This window comes from Phallusia mammillata, chromosome 8 (genome assembly GCF_965637545.1).
Source record: "Phallusia mammillata chromosome 8, kaPhaMamm4.hap1.1, whole genome shotgun sequence".
NCBI lineage: Eukaryota > Metazoa > Chordata > Ascidiacea > Phlebobranchia > Ascidiidae > Phallusia > Phallusia mammillata.
In genome coordinates this window covers 2,220,115-2,240,812 of record NC_137259.1, presented here as the reverse complement: position 1 = coordinate 2,240,812, position 20,698 = coordinate 2,220,115, and the positions used below count along the sequence as shown (strand labels likewise).

At 35.5% G+C, this 20,698-nt stretch overlaps 2 protein-coding genes across 2 annotated transcripts; both read right to left on the bottom strand.

Annotated features, from left to right (window-relative positions):
- Positions 1-6,694: 6,694 nt before the first annotated feature.
- LOC145204343 (endonuclease G, mitochondrial-like) lies at positions 6,695-10,868 on the bottom strand. The gene is made up of 7 exons (XM_080076854.1): positions 10,620-10,868; positions 10,107-10,236; positions 9,371-9,467; positions 8,779-8,943; positions 8,538-8,619; positions 7,977-8,103; positions 6,695-7,376 (listed from the first exon to the last, which is right to left on the bottom strand). Exons 1-7 carry the CDS (start codon positions 10,794-10,796, stop codon positions 7,294-7,296), a joined length of 861 nt encoding a protein of 286 aa, XP_079932980.1. The 5' UTR covers positions 10,797-10,868; the 3' UTR covers positions 6,695-7,293.
- On the bottom strand, positions 10,860-20,685 carry LOC145204342 (endoplasmic reticulum mannosyl-oligosaccharide 1,2-alpha-mannosidase-like). Its single transcript, XM_080076853.1, has 14 exons — positions 20,599-20,685; positions 19,890-20,053; positions 19,456-19,579; positions 18,758-18,817; positions 18,229-18,324; positions 17,788-17,836; positions 16,973-17,179; positions 16,484-16,632; positions 15,920-16,111; positions 15,198-15,368; positions 14,721-14,864; positions 13,764-13,976; positions 13,202-13,333; positions 10,860-13,081 (listed from the first exon to the last, which is right to left on the bottom strand). The coding sequence occupies exons 1-14, from the start codon at positions 20,683-20,685 to the stop codon at positions 12,869-12,871; spliced, it is 2,001 nt and encodes a 666-aa protein (XP_079932979.1). The 3' UTR covers positions 10,860-12,868.
- Positions 20,686-20,698: the final 13 nt, after the last annotated feature.

Below are 20,698 nucleotides of genomic sequence, written 5' to 3'. Positions count from 1 at the left end.
TATCAGCTACACAGAAGGTAATAAAAAGAAATCCTTGATACTAAAATATACCTCTATTATTTGCACGCCAGCAAATGTCTTACTTGCTATATATCTTGCAGTGCTAACTAGTTACAGTGACACAACAATCATCTCAACATTCCTATTATGAAGTCACAGAGACAGGCGTAACAGTTGTCCCTGGTAGTATTCAGGGCATTTAATCGCGCTTCTTCGATGTTTATTTAATATTTGACGCTTTCCTTCCATAAACAACGTTTCGCGACGTCGCTCTGTGACGTAACAAACCAAAAGAGTTGCCAGTTTTAGAATCGCGATAAAGAGACGCTGCCGGTCTACACGCGACGCAAAACAAACAAGTTTAAAAAGAAATCACAACACAGCAGGGGGTCGGCAGGTGTTACTGATGAAAGATTTAAATGTTTAAATTTGTTATTCTAACTTTGGGATTTAGTTTTATAGCGCGATGTGTTTTTGCATGAATGTTTTGACAGCTAGAACCCATTTGCTACTGTTACAGGAGCATAAGGTATAGGCTACGTACATTTTGCGTTTCGCAAATAGGCCTAATGCTCAATTGAAAACTGATATTAGAATTATCATTTTTTACCAAATACAATCTAACTTGCAAAACAGTTCGACGTTATAATTTCGAATACAAGAATATTCTTCTTTTGCGACGTAAACCAGAAAAATATTTACGCACATTAGTCCGGTTTGGGAAGGTTTATAAATTTGGCTATAACGCGTAAGAGGTAGCCTATAATAGAATTACCCTAAAGCTAGCCCTCACTGCTGATAGTAAGCTTATTTTTCTCAATCACTTTATCAAGGAAACATAATCCCTGAAACAGGTCTGTTTATAAACTGGTCAAATTCCTTGCACTACATCTTGAACTTACTACATATACACTACATGTACTTGAACTTATACTTACTACAAATAGGTACTACAACCTTCTAATACAAGACTCAAAACTGAATAAGTGACATCTCAACTTAGACTCTTTGCTTTATAGCTTCCAGTAAGGTGCAGTTCACACTTCTGACTTCCTATGCAGTGCAAACATCCCAACACATCAGGCACGCGCCAGACGAGCGTGTTAAAAACAATTCCTCGGGCCCGCAGAAGGTGCCACATTATCGCCTGAGGGTCATGTAGGAAACTACTGATAGTAGACCTGTAGCAGGGAGCGGTGCTGTTTAATTAGAATTAATCTGACTTGAACTACAATAGACTCCAAGAGCTTTAGCTGAACTTTGAAGTAGGATTACGATTGAACTTTTAATCCCCGGGAATTGCGTTAAGTGCTAGTTTGGTGAACTTTCTTGAAATTGTGTGACAACCATGTCAATAATTTTAAGCTTAAAGAAAGGCTGTAATTGATATGTTTTTGTCTAATTTTGCACTTGCAGGAATATTTATTCCCAAACAAGACTAGCAAAAAAACATCGCACAGTTAAGTTGTATTTTTAAGTTTGTATTTTTTGATAATAGTCACGGAAAGTTAAAGAAATGTCGGAAAAAATATTGACAAACCAACGTTTTTACAACTTTATATAACATATCTATAAAAAAGGTGTCTATAAAATTCGCATAAACTCTCTAATCAACATCTCAATTTAAAAAAATTACATTTAAATGACTTGACAAAAATTCGAGTTTAGCAGCGGCGTGATCAAACAAGGATGAAGCTCGAGAAATAGAATTCCCCTTTGCGCACTTAAATTTGGTCATAATTATCAACTAACTGCGTGATTTGGTGCGTGGGAACACATGAAATTGTCTCGAACGTTCAAGAATCTTCTCTCGGACTTTTAACATCAAAAGAAGCAGGGACCGCCCGACAGGCCTATTACGTCATTAAGGCCCCATTGTTGTTCGCTTTGTCAAAACAAAAAGGCATTTCCTGGGAATAACAATGACGACATAATTAAGTTTTGTCAGTCTGGGTTTCAGTGTCCGTTATGTCTAGAGCAGGGGTGTCCAACTCGAACACACCGCCGTGCCAAATTTAGTTGTAAAATATACTGGCGTGCCAACGTTTGGTACTTTTCCAAACCATTTCTTAAACGTCTTAACGGTACGGGCTCAATTTATGATACTCCAAAGACCTTTTATTATGTTTATGCGACACAAGATACAAATAGTTTGCAACGGGGCTTAAGTTTTGTCAAAAAAGAACAATTTATATAGTGGGTTGTGTAACTTTACCACTGGTAATCTTTACAGAAGTTAGAATAAAGGCCAAGAAGAATCAATACAAACAAATTTAATTGCGTGACAAATCCTAATGTTTACCATCTGAATTTGCAAAAGCTTGTGTGTCATTTTCAAATGCTCTGCGTGCCACTTTTGGTACGCATGCCACGTGTTGGACACCCCTGGTCTAGAGTCAAAAATTGAATGATCTTAAAGTTTTGAGGTAAACGTTTATAGGAATAAAAACAAACAAACTGAGAATTAATACGCTAAACCAGTAGTTCTCAAACTGTGCGTCGCGACGCCCTGGTGTGTCGTTTCAATTTTCCAAGGGCGTCGCCGAATAGTTCCGTTTCGTGGCTTTTTGTTGTTGTATCAATAAACATAACTTTAATAAAAAGTTTCCTCATTAACTTTTATTTGCTGGTGCGTCGCAAGTCCAGAAAACTTTTCCAGAGGCGTCGCAACAAAAAAAAGTTTGAGAACCACTGCGCTATACAAAATGTCAGTACCGCATAAAACTTATTATTTCTCAATTTTAGTAGCCCAAATGTGTTATGTAATTTTGTCATCCATTTAAATATTTTCATACATAACAAATTTCTGAAATCAAATCCTTGCTTCTAGGCAAGAAATACCCACGCTGTACTTAAATGAACCTATGTAATTTTGTCATCCATTTTCTCTATATTTCATACATAACAAATCTATCTTGCGCTTTGGCAAAAATACGGACCTTGTACTGGAATGAACTTAGATTAAAACTGTTATATAATTTTTCAGTTATATAACACTTGTTACATAACCGCAGTTGCATAACCGGAGTTGCATAACAACGCAAAGTACACCGAATTCACCTTTTAACCATTATTAAGTTACACAAACACTGTTACATAAGGTTCTTAAAGCTTGCACTTAAAATAGAAGGATTTTCACAATGTAAAGTACCGTAACATAAAGGTACAAACCCGGTGGAACATCTAAGTGTCTGGTATAATTTCCTCATTTTCAAATTTACTGTATTATAAAAACAGGGATTCAATTTCATTCGCGTAAGAGCCCTTAGTCTTGTAAAAGCACACAGAATGGGTAAAACTAAAAATATAGGTGTCGTCTTTAAATGGAAATATCTTGCAAAAACACTGCTTGCTATATCTTTTGAATTATAGAATTTTGGAATTTGAGTATAGGCTATATCAATGGTGGGATTCAGCCGGTTCGCACCGGTTCTATAGAACCGCCTTCCGCAATTTTATGAGATCAGAGAACTGGTTAGCATTACTGACAATGGATTTTTTATAACAGAACCGGCTGACAAAAAAGTTGAATCCCACCACTGACTATATCGGTTGTGTAATCTGTACTTTTACCCACAATTGTTACGTTGGATTGTGAATTAATATTTTTGTGGTCCATACATCGTGAAGCATAATTATCAATTTTGCAATCAATCAGTACTGACAATGATAACGTGTTCTCACTTTTAAACTTCCTAATTCACCGATAGCAATTAGTTGACATTGATTATGGTTATCAGTTGCGCAAAGTGTGAAAAGTGAAACCACGGCAAAAGTGATGAAATCCGACGGGAAGATTAACTTGTTAACACCGACAAATTCTGTTTACTTCGTCGGAAATGCCAAGTGGGAAAAACTTGAGAGTAAACACCCGAGCACTCAATACCTAGCACCGCAACATTTAATAGTTGCTCCATCAATAATATTTGCTGGACATTGGTTACAACTACATTGATGTGTAGAAGCTTCGTTCAGCTGAATTATTTAATGCCTTTCGAACTGCGGAAAAATCGACTGGTATATTTTTAGAAGTCGCTTTGTCGCGTATATTTTTTATTTGTTTTTAGGCTGTCAACGACGGTCGAGGCAACCCTAAAAGCTACAAAATAACCAACTATTCTATTCAACTGCAGAGCCGCATGTCCGCGACCCCATGGGTTTATGAAACATATTAGGTCAGATCTTCAAGAGTCGAATGTTGAATCAATTCTAACCTTATAGGTTGGATTCGAACGCACGACAGCAGATATACATAAGCTATGCAGAGACAGAAGCCTTTTAAAGCCAAAAGGCAAAGGTCTATAGTCAGACTTTCTGTAGGAAAAACAGTTCCGTAGCCAGTTGAGCTGTTTAACAAAAATGTCACTCAATAAACATTCTACAAATACTAGATGTAATGACAGTGTGAAAACTAAAGGCACACTAAAAGAACAATATTCCACAGTAGGCATCAATAAAACATTCAAAAAAACATGAGATTTTACAACAAATCAAGTAGTATCGAAGGTCAAGGCGATTACTTTGACTTAAATTAAAACTAGAGATTTTCAGTTACATAACATTTATTACATAACCAGAGTTGCGTAAGCACGTTAAGTACACCTAAAAATCCCCTTTTAATACCACTATTATGTTACACAAACAACGTTGCATAAGGTGCCCAAAGTTTACACTTCAAATAGAAGCAGTTTTTTACTCTGGTGCACATTTTATTGTCTGGTATAATTTCCTGTTTAAAATTTTACCGTGTGTTGAATAACTTACAAGGATTTTATTTTATTCGTATAGAAACCCTCAGTCTTGTAAAAGCACACAACATGGGTAAAACTAAAAATAAAGGTGTCGTCTTCAAATACGCTTATTCGATACGCATTTCTCTCCTTTTCGAAAAAGAAAAAAGGCAAAGCGTATTAGACTTCTCCGATTCTCGATGCGCTCGGCACAGATGGTTTGAATACGCTTAGGCCCCAATACGCTTAGGAGAACTCTTTTGTGAACAAGTAGGTCAACTTGAAACCATATGTTGTTTGTTTAATTTGGTGCCGAAAATAACGGGGAAATTTGTAGCTAATACTGAACGAACGTTCCATACACCAAGTTACATATTTAACCGAGTTTTTCGTCCAACTGGTGCAAATTTATACAAATTAGTCGTTTTTTATACATATAACCCACAATAGACTAATGAAACAAATTTAATAGATTTGTACAGTCATATAAAGAATTTTTTTAATGTGCTACATGGCCTGGAAATGTAATACAGTTTTAGGACATACAACTTAGAAATCAGCACTTATTACTATTGGACAATGAAGTCAGAGTGATCTATACACTTTGAATATTTCTTCCAACTATTCCTGAGGGTTTAACTGTTCACAATAAACAAATTCATACATTTGGTATGTCTAAACTCGACGCAAACAACTGCTGCACACAAATTAATTCAGATTTTTTCGGAAGAATAGACTGAAAGTCTAAAAATACTTAAAAATTAACAATTATCCGGCCTTATGTTTGTATATCACTTTACAATGACCACCATATCGTTTTTGCGCAAAGCTGAAAACCTTGAATGCGATTCGATTCGGCAACCATGTAATTTTACGCTTTAGCGAATCGAAATCGTGACGTCACAGAATGCGCATCAACGATACGATTCGATTCGATCATGTAAAAAGGCTTACTGTTTTCTATCTGTTGAATATGCTTACCTATACAAATTTTAGTATAGGCTATATCGGTTATGTCATTTGTCCTTTCAACGACAGTTGTTACATTGGATTGTAAATTAATATTTTTGTGGTCCACACATCGTGCAAATAATTTTGTAATCTACTAGTTCTGACAGTGGCAACTTGTTCACACTTTTAAACTTCCTAATTCTCCGATAGCAATCAGTTGATATTGATTTATCGCTATCAGTTGCGCAAAGTGTGAAAAGTGAAACTACGGCAAAAGTGATGAAATCCGGCGGGAAGATTATCTTGGAAACACCGACAAGTTCTGTTTACTTCGTCGGAAATGCCAAGTGGGAAAAACTTGAGAGTAGCCTAAACACCCGAGCACTCAGCATCGCAACATTTACTATTTGATTTTCTGTTGAAATTCGCTGGACATTGGCTATAAAAATACGACAGTGATGTATCAAGGCTTCGGTTTCGGCTGAAAAGTTATTTGCGATTCGACCAAACCGAATCTTTAACGTTTACAACCTAAAAGCATTACTGGTTACTGTCAATGAACTTTTTGTAACAGAACCGGCTGAAAAATATGACTTTTGTGATAGAACCGGCTAGCAATAAATCTGAATCCCTCCACTGCTAGTATGTCTTTCAAAGCATCATCGCATTGCCGACTCATCACTATTTTATTTGTTGACCAGCAACTACGGTCGAGGCAACCTTAAAGCCACGCACAAAACCACGGAAAGCCACATGGCCCTATACAGTGCGTTTCAGACACTATAGATTTTATGGATAATATTACGCCAGATGTTTAAGAGGTGCAATTTGAAATCTCTGAATGGATTGTAACCTTAGGTGGTATTCGAACGCACGGCAGCAGGGAAACATAAGCTATGCAGAGACAGAAGCCTTTTAAAGTCAAAAGGCAATAGTGTATAGTCAGACTTTCTGTAGGAAAAACACTTCACCAGCCAGTTAAGCTGTTTAAAACACGTATCACTCAATAAACATTTCTATTACCTCATTTAATGACAGTGTGAAAACTAAAGGCACATTAAAAGAACAATATTCCACAGTAGGCATGAATAAAAAAAACATACAAAACATGAGATTTTACAGTCCAACAAATAAAGCAGTATCGAAGGTTAAGGCGATTAATTTTTCATTGGGTTAGCACACAGCATAAATTCCAATTGCAAGCGACACAGCACGGAATGGAATAGAACGTTTTGGACAATACTTCATTGCATAGAAAAATGTCATTTGAATAGCACCATGTAATATACAATAGCACTGCTGGAGTGAACAAAATGTTATAGCAATAACAAAATCATATGTAACTTGTCTAAAGCAAGGGTCGGCAACCATTTTCTTCTGCGAATCGTTTTTAAAGCCGAATTTTTTTCGCGAACCGGCCTTCAAAAAACCACAAATGTTGAACAATGAAAACGCATAAATTAGGTAACATCCCCGGAATACATGACCAAAATATTTCAAAGCCTTTAACCTGAAAAATTATACGGCCCGGTAACGAACTCGTCGCGGACCGGCGGTTGCCGACCCCTGGTCTAAAGCATGCAAAATTTGAAGCATTATGCGTATAATGTTTTTAAAACGCTCTAAGTCGACGACTTTGATTTTGAACTATGTTCCGCTGTTGTGCTGATGGAAGTCCACTAAGAAAAAGCAAGCCTAAAACAACAAAATAACAAGTTAAATGTAAAGTAATGTAGAGTTGGAGTCATAACATTTTTTACTATAATAACCTTCGGTCAATTGTATTTAAAATCAGCATTTTTTGTAAGGGAACATAACGAATTGCTTTTGGCTTGAAGTCTAAATTTGCTTTACCGATTCAACAATACTGTATGTAAGTAACTAAGCTACGTAGAAAAACTCCATGGCAAACCAGCAAAAAAGTCGAATCACAAATGTCAATGATATTGCATCTATCAGCTTGTAGTAAAGTGTCGCCAACGTAAACATACATTTACTTTCACAGGTCGTTCATCGTTCATATATGTATTTAATAAAAGAAAGAAAAAAGTCAGTTATTCGTCGTTGTAAGCCACCAAAAAGAAATTGGGAGCCGAACCCAAAAGTACAACCCAATTTGCAATCTGGCAATTGTTGTTTACGGCAAAATCTTGTAGTTGTTGTAATTTGAGAGTTAGATGCCAATTCACTAAAATGGGTGTTCATTACACATTTCTACCCTTTTACGCGCCATATTTTAGGAAAATGGCATCTAACCCTTAAATTACAACAACTTTTAGTAACAATGTTGCCGACCTGCTGATTTCTCGATCGCCTCAATCGGTTGTTCGAATTCCCTTAACGGAGTACTGGGATCTACTTCTCTGTTAGGCATCACATAACTCCTCAGTGCAAAATCTCCACCAGTCTCAAGTAGGACAACCTGAAAAACAAACTCGTTTAGGTTACACTTAAACAGGGGAAGTAATTTTGAAACAACTTTAAATTGTGAACAGCACAATAAACTTATGCATAGGTTACAATGCTTGTGTGGTACTTTCGTATTTGTTGTGTATTTTTGTATCATATTTTTTTAGCGGCATATCTGGAACTTTTTTGTTACCTATCTTTAATCTTAACGCTGCACGAAAACAAGTACTGTAGTTGTTTTGAAAGCAGCTTTTGGGTTCAAACAATTTGGCCAATGAAAGTCGCGTTGAAGCTCTCCAGTTTGTATAAATCAAACAATTTTTGTGTTTTTCGCCACACATGTTATTTTGGATACAAAATGGCTCCATAGGCTCTATCGTGTACAATAGGTTGGATAACCTGTGTTTTACATACACTTTTATTGCGATGAGACTAACCCAACCTTACCTTGAAGAAATGGGTCGGGACAGCGACATGATTTGGCTCCAAAACTTCGTAAGTCACATAAGATTTTCCATCTGGCATTCTCCTGCAGAAAAAAGATACCTGTTTGGCGAATCAAAGCATTTAATTTTTACTGTGACGTCACAAATGTTTTTCCTGCCAATATGACGTCATACATAATATACGTCCCAACGACCAGGTCGCAAAAGCCGAAGGATAATATAACATACTCATTGGGACTTACATGGGCAAGTAGAGAGGGCCGGTACATACGTATACATTTTCGTAGTGGAAAGCAAGACTTCTGACATATCTCTCCAAATTGTTCCAAGCGTTTCTGTTAAAGTGTGGGTGTTGTGGGGAAATGTTTGAGAGAAGAAAAGTCTCTTCCATCCAATACTGATCAGCTCTGCCGCACAGGATAAATTAAGATATAATTTTGTTAAAAATGGTTACAAACTAAGTTTATATCCAATTTAAAGAGCTCTCTGGCAAGTAGTTATATTCCGACGTCCTATACAGGTCCCCTTCATCAGGGTAAATAACACTAAATGCGCGTAGTACAGTAGAGTGCACGATAAACAATGGAAACAAGAACTACACGCAGGAACGTCACAACGCAACTAAGTTTATATATTCGTTTTTATTGTTATTATTATTATAAAAACCGCACCCCAACCCGACCGTCGCCATTTTTACATAATTATGCTTTTCAATTTTCTTTAATGCTCTTTACGCCATCCATCGATATTTGGCAAACTCTTCTGTTGTGAATTCTTACGTTAGTAGAATTTGGAAGTAATCGGTCAAGCTAAGTCTACAATGACGTAACTGACCTGTGATTGGCTGCCGCAGCCATGTGACCACGGTCATACCCACTGTTAAGGTAATCTCTGTTGGTTGAACGAAATATCTTAGGGATCGTTTGGTCTTCTGTAAAATATAATGCATGGTTAAATTTTACACCAGGTGGACGTCAAACCAGTTTGATTGCTGCGCTAGCAATAAATGACAGGAGTTTCAATGACAGTTTTTAACAACTACCATCTTTTGTTAGTTTGTTTCCATGTTTATCCTCGGTGGGCGGGCAACGCCAGAATACGTTATGCTCACAATGAGCCTGCCGTCGAGCTGCCTGTTTTTATTGCAAGTCCGTTGATAATTTTTTATTTGATTTTTTCGAATTGGGCAGTTGCTGACTTCAATTTAGTTCAACCCATCGGGAAACACTGGGTTGGAGCAATGCTGCTTAAGTATCTTGCTCAGGAAACACAAGCGACCGAGATAAGATTAGCACCCCTGACATTGTCATCACAAGACTAAGCACTCGGCCAACTTCTTTTGTTACACATAACTTATTTGTCTTATTAGGCCTTTAATAGACCTGGCGTATCATAACTTTTATATGGGTGTGCGGTGATCGCTAGTTTGCATGAACGCTTGAGGGCTGAACCCAGTTTGAATTTCTGTTCATCTTAACATGTTTTTTGGTAGCCTACTTGTATTAAATGCTTGGTGATCGGCTGGTTCGGTAAGACGCATTCAATGAGCCCGCAGCGTACTGTGACATACCTATGAAGTTGATATTAGTTCTATCTGCGCTGTCTTCAGTTTTCGCCACAATATCTTTAGTGAGATGCTCGAATACCCAGTTTGGGTTACGATTTCTTCTATCGTATGAGAGAACGTAATTTCCACGTTCCTAAAAAAGTAAAAAACAAGTTGTTAACACATGTTAATACGTTTGCTATAAACATAACTAAATATTGTGTTGATAAGAGCATCGCAAATGTATGTAGTTTTTATTATAATCAAGATAGTTTACATTTTAAGTATATTTCTACCAACCGGGGAGGAATTTACTTAAATTTTTGCATGTAGTGGTTAAATAGACACTTAAGCTCTGGGAATATAACCTGTGAAGTTGATTAAATACTTAATTTTAAAAAGATGTACGGCTTAGCATCTACTATGTAGTCTATTGGGGAGGAATGAGAATGTTTTGTATTGTTAAGGGGAGGAATTCGTCGATAAAGGTTGGGAACCTCTGAAATAGAATATATATTTTTGTGCATTTTGACGAACCTTTATGTTAGTGTTACTTGGAAACCCATATCTCATAATTTGAGGAATTCGTGGTGGTTGGGCCGCTTTTGCCTCACCCAAGAGGGGAATTCCCAGGGTGTGACGACGTTCCAGCTCTCGCCCCAAAAAGCCCCCGGCGACAAAACACCCCACCAGCCCCCAAACCCGCTTCTTCATGACGGCACAATCAGCAAATTACCAAATTAAATATTTCTTATTACTTTAGATTAAAATGGAAACCTGCCATGAAGAAAAACGCAACAGTTACGATACATTTAAGAACATAGTAGTCGAAAAACAGCATTTTTTGGACAATTATTGTACAAAGTTAGTGCTATATCTTCAAAAACGTTTTGAACATTTTGAGATAGTTTCACATAAAATTGCGAATATACGACGAAAATAATGGCCAAGTCTTCGCAAAAAAGTTGGATATAACTTGTACTGCTTATTGCCATTGCAAAAATTAAACAAAATCATTTGTAAGTAACAACTGAATTTCAGAAGTAAAAAAGTGGGAAAAAAGCTTCAGTTACATATAAGTAGGTTTCATAAACTACAAGAGAATTACCAAGAAATCAAATGTTTGTTCAAAGCTTGCAATATTATAAAAGTATTAGTATGGGAATACACGACATATAACAACCTTGCAGAATAACAACCTCTACATAAGAGGTTCGGCATTTGTACTCGTATTTAAATGTAACAATCAACAAAATGAAGAGTGTTGAAGAAATAAATTGTTGGCTTCAATAAAAGCTTCTAACTTATATTATAAAGTACTTCTTTAGAAATGCACAAGAGGAGAATGAGAAAGGGTTACGAAGTACCAACCGATACTATTGAGGGCAGATCAGGGGTCGGCAACCTTTTAAACGCAGCGTGTCAATTTAGTGGTCATGTCGTAATGGAAACGACTTTTCGTGGCAATATTTTTTTATGTAATTGAGGTTTTGTATAAGCTGTTTTGGACAGTAGCCAGAAAGCAGACAGGTTTCTGTAACTTTGCGTGCATGTGATTGGTTGCGGGCCCCTGGAGTGGGCAAAATAAGTCAGAATCACCAGCAATTTTTCTTGTTGCAAAATTATTTTATAACAGTGCATTAATTGAAATGTAATAACTAATCGGGTTCAACCAGGGGTCTTTGTCGCCTTCAAGTCACCGACACAAACAGAAGACAATGAATGTTATAGAACGCATAACTGCATATTGAACTACAGTCTAAGTCCAGTTTATACAGATAAATATGAAGACGGTTACTTTACAATAACTGCAATGAAACAAACCAACATTTAAAGGAAACAGAACAGTCAAAGTAAAGCAATTCAAAACTTAGAGAACAAAAAAATACTTACCACCAAAATAAGACTGTATTTTAAGTTACTAAGAGTTGAAACTAAAATAGGCCAAAACAAATGTGATCGTACCGTTAACAAATAAGTTGGGATATGTTATAGCAACCAGATGTTTGTTTCACCACAGGGTAATATAGTGTACATTGTCTGTACACAGCGGAAATAAATGCAAGTTTATGTTTGTATATAGGTAGAGAGAATCAGAGAGAAATGCAACTTAGATAGGACTAAAAGGCTTAATATCCAGCCAATAGGTGTTTGTATCGCTTTACTTGTGGCACCCGTCAGTAACTAAAAGTTAGGTTGTTAGTTGTTAGAGAAAACAAAATTGATCAACTTCAACCATTTTGCTCTAAGTATTTTGCATTGCTCATCAAAATCGACAGACCGAGTCACGTGGTTGACTGTCAGTGTGACGTAATACACAACTCACGAGAAACTCGACCAATCAAACTGCGCCCCGTTTAAGTGCATAGAAAACTTTGCAAACAATTGGGTTTGGAAATTTAACAAAAGATGCAAAACAGCGCAAAATCAAAGGGAATTTAATCCCAACAATAAACTTCTTAACTCATAGTTTTATGCAAGATCGTAGTGATACCTTCATTAATTTCCATGTGGTCGGCAGCTAAGGTCTTTTAGCTTACAATGGTCGCTAACTAAGGATCAAAAATGTCGGAACCCGAATTATCAGAAACAAAAGTTTTGGAAAAGTTCGGAATCCCAAATGTCAAGAGTCGAAACTTCGGAAAAGTTCGGAACCCGAAGTATCGTGAATAGATGTTTCGGCAAAGTTCGGAATCCGAAGTGTCACGAATTACAATTTCGAAAAAGTTCGGAATCCGAGGTGTTAAAATTTACTACAGGTTCGGAAAAGTTCGGAATCTGAAACTTCACGACACGGCCGCGGAGGAGCGAATAGGAAAGGGATGTGCTTCCGTGTTAAAAACCCACTCATCCAAAGATATGTGAGAGTCATCGTCGGAAAATAATAGAAACAAATACTTTAGTGTTTCACCAAGAAAAAACGATTCCATTTTATCAAAGGGATTCGGATTGTTCGGGTCCATGACGTTTTTCACTGACGTATAACCACCGCTCGCAACCTGTGACGTAATAATAACGATGGTGTTACGTCATAACAACATATTATGCATAAAATTTAATTTCCCAGTGATTTTTAATTTGCAAAAAAATTGATGAATCGAAAGAAATTTATGCATTACCTTGGTGTGTTTTTCGAATGCTTGAGCAATGTCCCAACCCCACTCACGATATTTGGGATCTTTCGTGATTCTCCAAAGATAAAACAAAGATTCAACAGTTTCAGGACGAAGCAAGTTGTGACGGTCGAGCGGCTGAAAATTTAAAAAATTAGTTTGTAGTGCGTTGCAGGATTTGAGGGCTTCAGCTAAGTTAACAAACTTTAACGGTTTCCAAGTCCTACATTTTTTTTGCTAAAATAATGTTAATTGGTGCACGTTAGCATATAAAGACCATAACTACATAGGTTTTGACTTAGCTTGAACGAATTTTATGACGCCATATAGTATACAACGTAACAATAGAGTAGTCACCCTGTTTTTATTATTGTCTTTAAACTAAACTGTTCTAAATTTTAAAAGACGCATGTATTTAGAACAACTGAAAAATACAATTAAAACCGTTCAAAAATCTCTAAACTAGTTTGTTTAAACTTTTGTTCATGGAATGTTCTGCCATTTTTTCTTGTTTAAGCAATGGTTAAATTGGTTTAAATGCTACTTTGCATGCACATCACATTGCTACCTTAATATATAGATCTTCCTTTGCTCGTTCGGCAAGATTGAAGTAGGTAATCTCAGGGCTTAAACCGGTTGGTGTATTCTGATACATCTCAAAACACGTTGCCATCAAATCTCTGGCAAGTTCAAGATGCTCCCTGGATTCTTTCGGATGCGATTCAGACAAAAGTTTTGATCCAAGAGCAAGAGTGCCAGGCAGAAAACAAACCAAGTGGTCCTGAAAGTGAAACAATCAATTAACAGAAGCACACAAAACCTTTGTATGTAATTTACTGGCAAAAAAAATTTGGAACACTATACACCAGTGGTTCTCAAACTGTGGTACACGTACCACTAATGCTACGCCGGAACTTTTCAGGTGGTACGCGAGTAGCTTTCAAGGATATCAAGCTAATTTATCAAATTTAAGCCTAATACCTAATTTAAGCACGACCTAAAATTGCAACTCAACTGACAAAACTGATCAGCCCTGGTTTGGGCGAATCTCGGGTTTTGGAAATTCTCTGAACTGTCAAATATGCTAACCAGGTTGAGGAAATGAGTTTATTGCTCTGCTAACATACGAAACTAGTGTTCGAAAGGGTATCAAAGAACAAAAATGACTGCTTTTTTAAATGTGTAAGAAGATGGTGGAAAAACGCGTACTTCTGGAGCCTGAACAGCTAAATACATCGCTGGTGACGTAAGTGACCTTGGAAAGCTACAAAACTACCGTGGAATTGGGAACGTTTGTGACGTCACAATGCAGTGTTTGACCATACAAAAACATTTAGTTTTGGCCCATACCATATACCATATACAAAATACCATATACCATATACAAAATACCATATACCATATACCATATACCATATACCATATACAAAATAAATAAATAAAGCCTTTTAAATGAAGTTTGACCCTACTTATCTTAAACAGAATTTCACTAATCTTCGCATGAAAATCAACGAATTCATCTCACCATCTTTGCACTAGGAGTAATTCCACCTAAAAGTTCACCAACATAAGTAAATCCGCTTGGCATAGAATGGCCGACCAAATGAGATTTAATTCCTCCAACTGCTTCAAGATATCGGTGCAAATATTTTTGCTCAGTCTGACTTGTCTGTAAGCAAAAATTATGTCATTGTAAACCATGCTGTATATATGCAAATTGTAAGTACCTCTGTATATGCAAATCTGGGTACTTGCATATTTTCTTAATTGAATGCATATGCTAATTGACTCCATAATAATATACCACAAAGTTGGATAATTTAATGTCTATAGTATTAACTGAACTATGTAACATTGTACTTGCATCAAGCATACCAAAGTTAAAAAACAGAAAATGTTAAAGCAATTGCAAAAAAAATTCTTTACTGCGTATGAATTCTCGGTTAGTTATTTTGTTAGATTGTTTCAATTTAATTTTGTAACATAGCAAAACTAAGCTTACCTGAACCCACTGTTTGAGTAAATATTCATAATAACTATCAGCTCTTGCACCAACAGTTAGAGTTCCCCCGGGTCGGAATAATCCAGTATTAGCATTAATCCACATCGGAACAAGACCATCTTTCTTCCCTGATAAACTTGCTACATGATCTGACACTCGGTCCACGGCATCCTATCAAATCATATTTTAAGTATTGTATTTTGGTAAAAATATGCCACAGTTGTGGAATTACCTAACACACTGGGTATTTTATTCAAAAACATGAATACCTGAGAATTTCATACAATACCTGCACTGGTGGACTAGGCAGCTATGCTTTTTAATGAAATAGTGTTTAAGTCTAAACATAGTGTTTATTAGTTTGTATTTGTACAAAATAAATTGGTTACATTACATTTAAAACATAGATTTTAGGGCATTTAAAAGTTTTTTCATTAAAAAAAAACAGTTGGCTCAAACAAATTTTAAAACCTTGGGAATCCAAAATTTTGTATGTAAGATTTTACAACTTCAGTATCTGGGCTCAAAGCAAAGTATAAAATTTTCATACTTGGGGTCTTTGGTAATTTAGTACAATTAAAAGTTATTTCATTATGACAGATAACTCCAAAAAAATAATTTTAATTCCTTTTTACCTTTTTTCCAAAATTTTTTATGTAATATTTTATAACTTTAGTATTTAGGCCCAATACAACAGACGTTTTACTAAATATTCTCTGTACCTTGTACTTTGGGTCTTTGGTAATAAAAGAAAGCTCTCTGAATTCAAGTTGAATGGTCGTAACCTCAGATACAGTGCTATCTGGACCCCAACGTGGTGGTCGTGCATTTCCTGTCTTCAAATTCACATCAGAATATGGAACAGCTGATACTGACATGCTCAAAGCAGGTAGAAGTCGGTTGCCAATATCTTTCTGTAAAATGTTTTAATTTGTTTGAATGAAAGTTATTTAGTCCGTTGATGCTCTTTGAAATATATATATATTGGTATGCATTAAGATCCACACAAAAATGAAGTATATTGCTTTTCGATTGGCATTTAACAAATGTATCTTATTTGGCACTTTATAAATTTATCTCCGTTTCAACACGAAAAATTGGGTCTATTAATACATTTAAAAAATTTAAATTTATGAAAATACTTGTCCTTTTCTATTCAGATTATACATACCCAAAAAATTGTCACCTCAAAAATTCCCAAATAATTAAGCCTTATTTAGTCAAACAAATATTTCAAAACTGGGTTTTAAACTATCAAACTAAAACTTAGTCATCACAGCACCTACCGCTTTCTCAAGGTAAATTGCATCTCCACTGATCTGATACATGCTCAACATTGAACCAAGAACTCGAATCGTGCACTCAAACAAATTCACGTCGACATTTACATTAAAATTCATCTTTGTGGCAACAAAATCACGAACATCAGCATATTCTGAAAAGAAAATTTAAATCAGTAATCTGTACTATTTATTCCAGTTGCCCAAAGATATACAAAAATATCTTTGTTTAAGGACCTGTAGGTCAATAAATGTCTCAATTGATGTCAAAATTTGCAATGCAAAGTTTAAAAAATCTTTTTCATTAGTGATAATCACTCATTTTTGACCAAAAATAGGTAACTAAACAATGTTAGATTTCCAGTAAAAATTAAAAAATTAAAGAGATCCATATGTTTTTGGAAACATTTCCAGTCAAGCATAAAACTCTGGTATTTATACCAGTATAAAACCATCAGCTAAACATTTAATCAGTTTTCAACAAATTGCTTATACCTTCCTCCAGTCCCATGATGTACATTGTATCAATTGCATCAATCAGAGTAAGACCAATGCCAAACCAATCATCATGAGTCTTTGAAATTGGATGTGCATGATCATGGCCCCAAGCAGACTCCTTGTAACCCTTCCACGCATGCTGAAACATCTTCACAATAAACTTCTGCTGTTCTGTTTGATCAACTGAAGACAGGAATCGAAAATCTGTGAAAAGGAAAGTTTATGATATGCGGCATGTTGCTGAATTTGTTTACAACACATTTTTTATAAAATTGACTTTCTTTTTAAGTGTCCTGTTTTTGCGTTTTGTTATTTAGCATACTCATTGCTCATAATCTTAAACTTTCGTACCCTGTTATCACCATAGTGTGACTTTAAAAATTTCCTGTTCGCCACTTAGCTAATTAATTCATTTGGAAAATGTACCTATGTTAATTGACAACTTTTACTGGACAGATAGACCAACTTTTAAATAGATGAAAATTATATGTGGTTCTTAGAAAAGGTATGAGTAAAAACACATGATTTCTATTAGGTACATAGCCCTGTTCAAAGTACTAAGAATGTATAATATGCTCGTGTACTGGAAATGTTTTGTAAAATAGAGGACAGGTTTAAAAAAAAACTAAATCCAAAACAAGTTTGCAGTTTAATGTCACCTCCATTCTTCTATGCATTTAGGTTTAAAATATCATTAATTTCTTCATAGCGTGTTGTTACAATCTTGTCCCCACCAGTTAGTAATTGTGAAAAATCCTAAATAACTTAACAAAAACAAATTTAAAAACAAATTACATTATTGATAAGTTTACCTGGTGCTGGTATATGTCGTGGTTTGTCCTCTTCCTCATATTCATTCTTCTGTATTACACAAATAATATGTATTATATAATGCTTGAAGTTGAAGACATTAAAAAACTGTACAACTAAATGTGGAAATAAATATATCATCACAGTCCGTCGGGCCCACATCAGGAATTAACACAATCAGAAATCAAATAGGTAAAATAGCTAGTGCTGCCAGGCATAATATCAAGTTTGTAGAGCTCTTCTGGCAAATGTAATTTTATTCTGACGTTTCGACGTCCTATAAAGGTCATCTTCATTTACCCTGATGAAACATCGGAAATAAAATTACATTTGCCAGAAGAACTCTACAAACATGACTGGGTAAAATAGGTTTAGCAATAATAAAATTGACTAAATGCCTGAGGTCTCATGAATGCAAGAACTTCAACACGCATGCAACTTACTTCCACAAGATGTTCTGCAGCACCGTCATCAAAGTCATTGTTTCCGACACCCTGAACTAATTGGGTGTCTCCGTCCCCAACTATATCCTCATCAATCTGTTGCAAGGAAGTATTTTGTTGTTAAGAAACATTTAGTAAAGTAAATGTAAATGCATTTTAGATTTGAAATCGGAAAAAACCCTAACACATATAAGTTGTTTGTTTTTTGAAAAGCCCACAAACTGTACACGGTTTCCACAATTTAGAGTAACAAACATACTATGCAAATATAAACATCAAAGAATTTACCATCCACCCACAATTTACTACTGAGAACAACTTGATTTGGAAAATGGACATTTTAGGCCTGCACCCAGGTATAAAAGCATTAACTTCGAAATACTGGCATTGAAATTCAATTTTATAAGCGTTGAGTCAAAGTCGTCAAATTGTTAACTAACTCCACAACTTGGATTTTTATCTGATTCCATTTTCAATAATTGTTTATTGGTGACACATTAACATACATATGACACAGAATAAAACTTGCCTTCTCTTCTTTTCTTAAACCAGCTATAATCTTTGGTGGTCTTCGACGCTCTGGTTCTTTCTGCAATGATAATAATGATTACAAAAAGTGTAGAGCAAATAAAAAATCATAACTTGGATTTTCACCAATTATATGAAGAATACAGTTATGACATTTTTTACATCATTGCTTATAAGTCATCATGTAGATATGTATGTTTTGTGAGATAACATAGTCATTAGGAAAGTTGAAATAGGTTAAAATGGCTCCTAACTTTAGGTGGGCACTAAAGATTAGAAAAGCAAAGTTGAATATCAAAATTCACAGGGTTTAACCTATTTGCTTTTCAGCATATGTGTTACTTTACAAATCTATTCTACTTTTTACAATGACCATGAAAAGTTAACTTCCTGGTCAAACTGTGTGTACTGATAAATGCCATATATATATATGTCCAACATATAATGGGTATTGTGTAAAAACAGAGGCAATAAAATAAACAAAACATTGCTGTCTGCATCCTGGGAGCAAAGGTCAACTGGAAATGCTAAAGTCCAAATAACTAAAACCAAGTTTCATTCAATGCATTAAATAATGTTGGCAACAATATAATATACAGAACAAACTTCATATTTGACCAAAATAATACTTTGTGTGTTGTAACAGTTTACTCAGTAGGGGTGATCAATTGCTTTGCATTACAACATATATTTAATGACCTTCATATCTTCTTGGATTCTGTTTTCTAAATCTTGTAATGCTTTTTTCTTAGCATCGTCCAACTGAACCAAACCAGGATGCTGAACTTGGGCAACAACTTCTTCATTTTCATTGCTTTTGATTCTACAACGAAAAGACAATAATAGTTAACATTACAAAAACAGAACTGGAGCTATATACCAAGCAACAAAGCTGTAGTTAACTTTAAAACCTTTTGCAACTTTAAATAGTTTTCCAAATCGATAATTTGCATGAAATACTTGGCCATGAAAAGGTGTCAAGCCAGTGACTGATGAGACATAAATTAGCTAATTTGACAAAGTATGAGTCCGTTACTACAACAAAAAGGTCCAAAAATTCACAATTAATGTGCTATTATTTGTTAAAAACATGTTCTTTTATACATTATTTTAATGCAATTATATTCACTGACTTGTTCGGAGGTTTGTTATGATCTTTGTTGCTTTTCTTTGAAACACTAGAGCTTGGTTTGTTGGGTTGGGCAGATTTGTTATAAAACACAACTGCCATTAGAAGAACAAGCAACAAAATTGCTATTGAAGCTCGTTTCTGGAATGAAGGCATTCTTTTCCACCTCTAGATAAAAATAGGCAATGTTGAGTCATTTAAGTGACAAATGCAACAGAACTGGACAAGTCTGCAGAATATAGCAATTCCCAACATGGTCTTGGGATTGCAGGACCATCATGTCCCATTTACTCCCATATATGTGCATACACAACCCCCAAGTCTGCATGCCAGTCCATTATTACCGAGTACAACACTACTGATACACCGGACTAGTACTTTATGCTGAATTTCAGTGTTTTTCAAACACAACTGGCATGTGCAGCTATTATACTCTGCAGACCAGAAATTTGAAACATTTGCATTTTCAACATACAAATTACACAGCTGACATATATATTGCAGCAACAATAACGTTGATAATGGAAGTTAACTTTATTCTACAAACACTTATTTTCGAGGCATTTAGTTTAAAAAAAGAAATTTAAACATATTTTTTTTACATCTAAAGTGCTAAACACAAAGCTTTTTCAGTTTTAAGTGATCATAAACTTTGCAAACCACGATTTTATGTCAAAAAATTTTAAATCACAAAATTCGATTTTTAAACTTACTCTCCACAAAGACGAATGCTTTGACTTGCTTGGGTCGCCACTAGCGACGTTTAGTGCAACATACTGGTTGCTGGAGTTTCCAAACATTGCACAAGTCCTT

Bases quoted from the DNA above. Each gene is read 5' to 3' on its own strand.
- LOC145204343 (XM_080076854.1), bottom strand. From the start codon at position 10,796: ATGAAGAAGCGGGTTTGGGGGCTGGTGGGGTGTTTTGTCGCCGGGGGC. The intron at 8,620-8,778 runs GTAAGTCCCAAT...TTTTTTCTGCAG, and splicing joins GGCCCTCTCTACTTGCCCAT to GAGAATGCCAGATGGAAAAT. The intron at 8,104-8,537 runs GTAAGGTTGGGT...TTTGTTTTTCAG, and splicing joins TCCCGACCCATTTCTTCAAG to GTTGTCCTACTTGAGACTGG.
- LOC145204342 (XM_080076853.1), bottom strand. From the start codon at position 20,685: ATGTTTGGAAACTCCAGCAACCAGTATGTTGCACTAAACGTCGCTAGT. The intron at 17,837-18,228 runs GTAAGTTGCATG...TGTGTAATACAG, and splicing joins CTGCAGAACATCTTGTGGAA to AAGAATGAATATGAGGAAGA. The intron at 17,180-17,787 runs GTAAACTTATCA...TCCTTTTCACAG, and splicing joins ACGACATATACCAGCACCAG to ATTTTCGATTCCTGTCTTCA.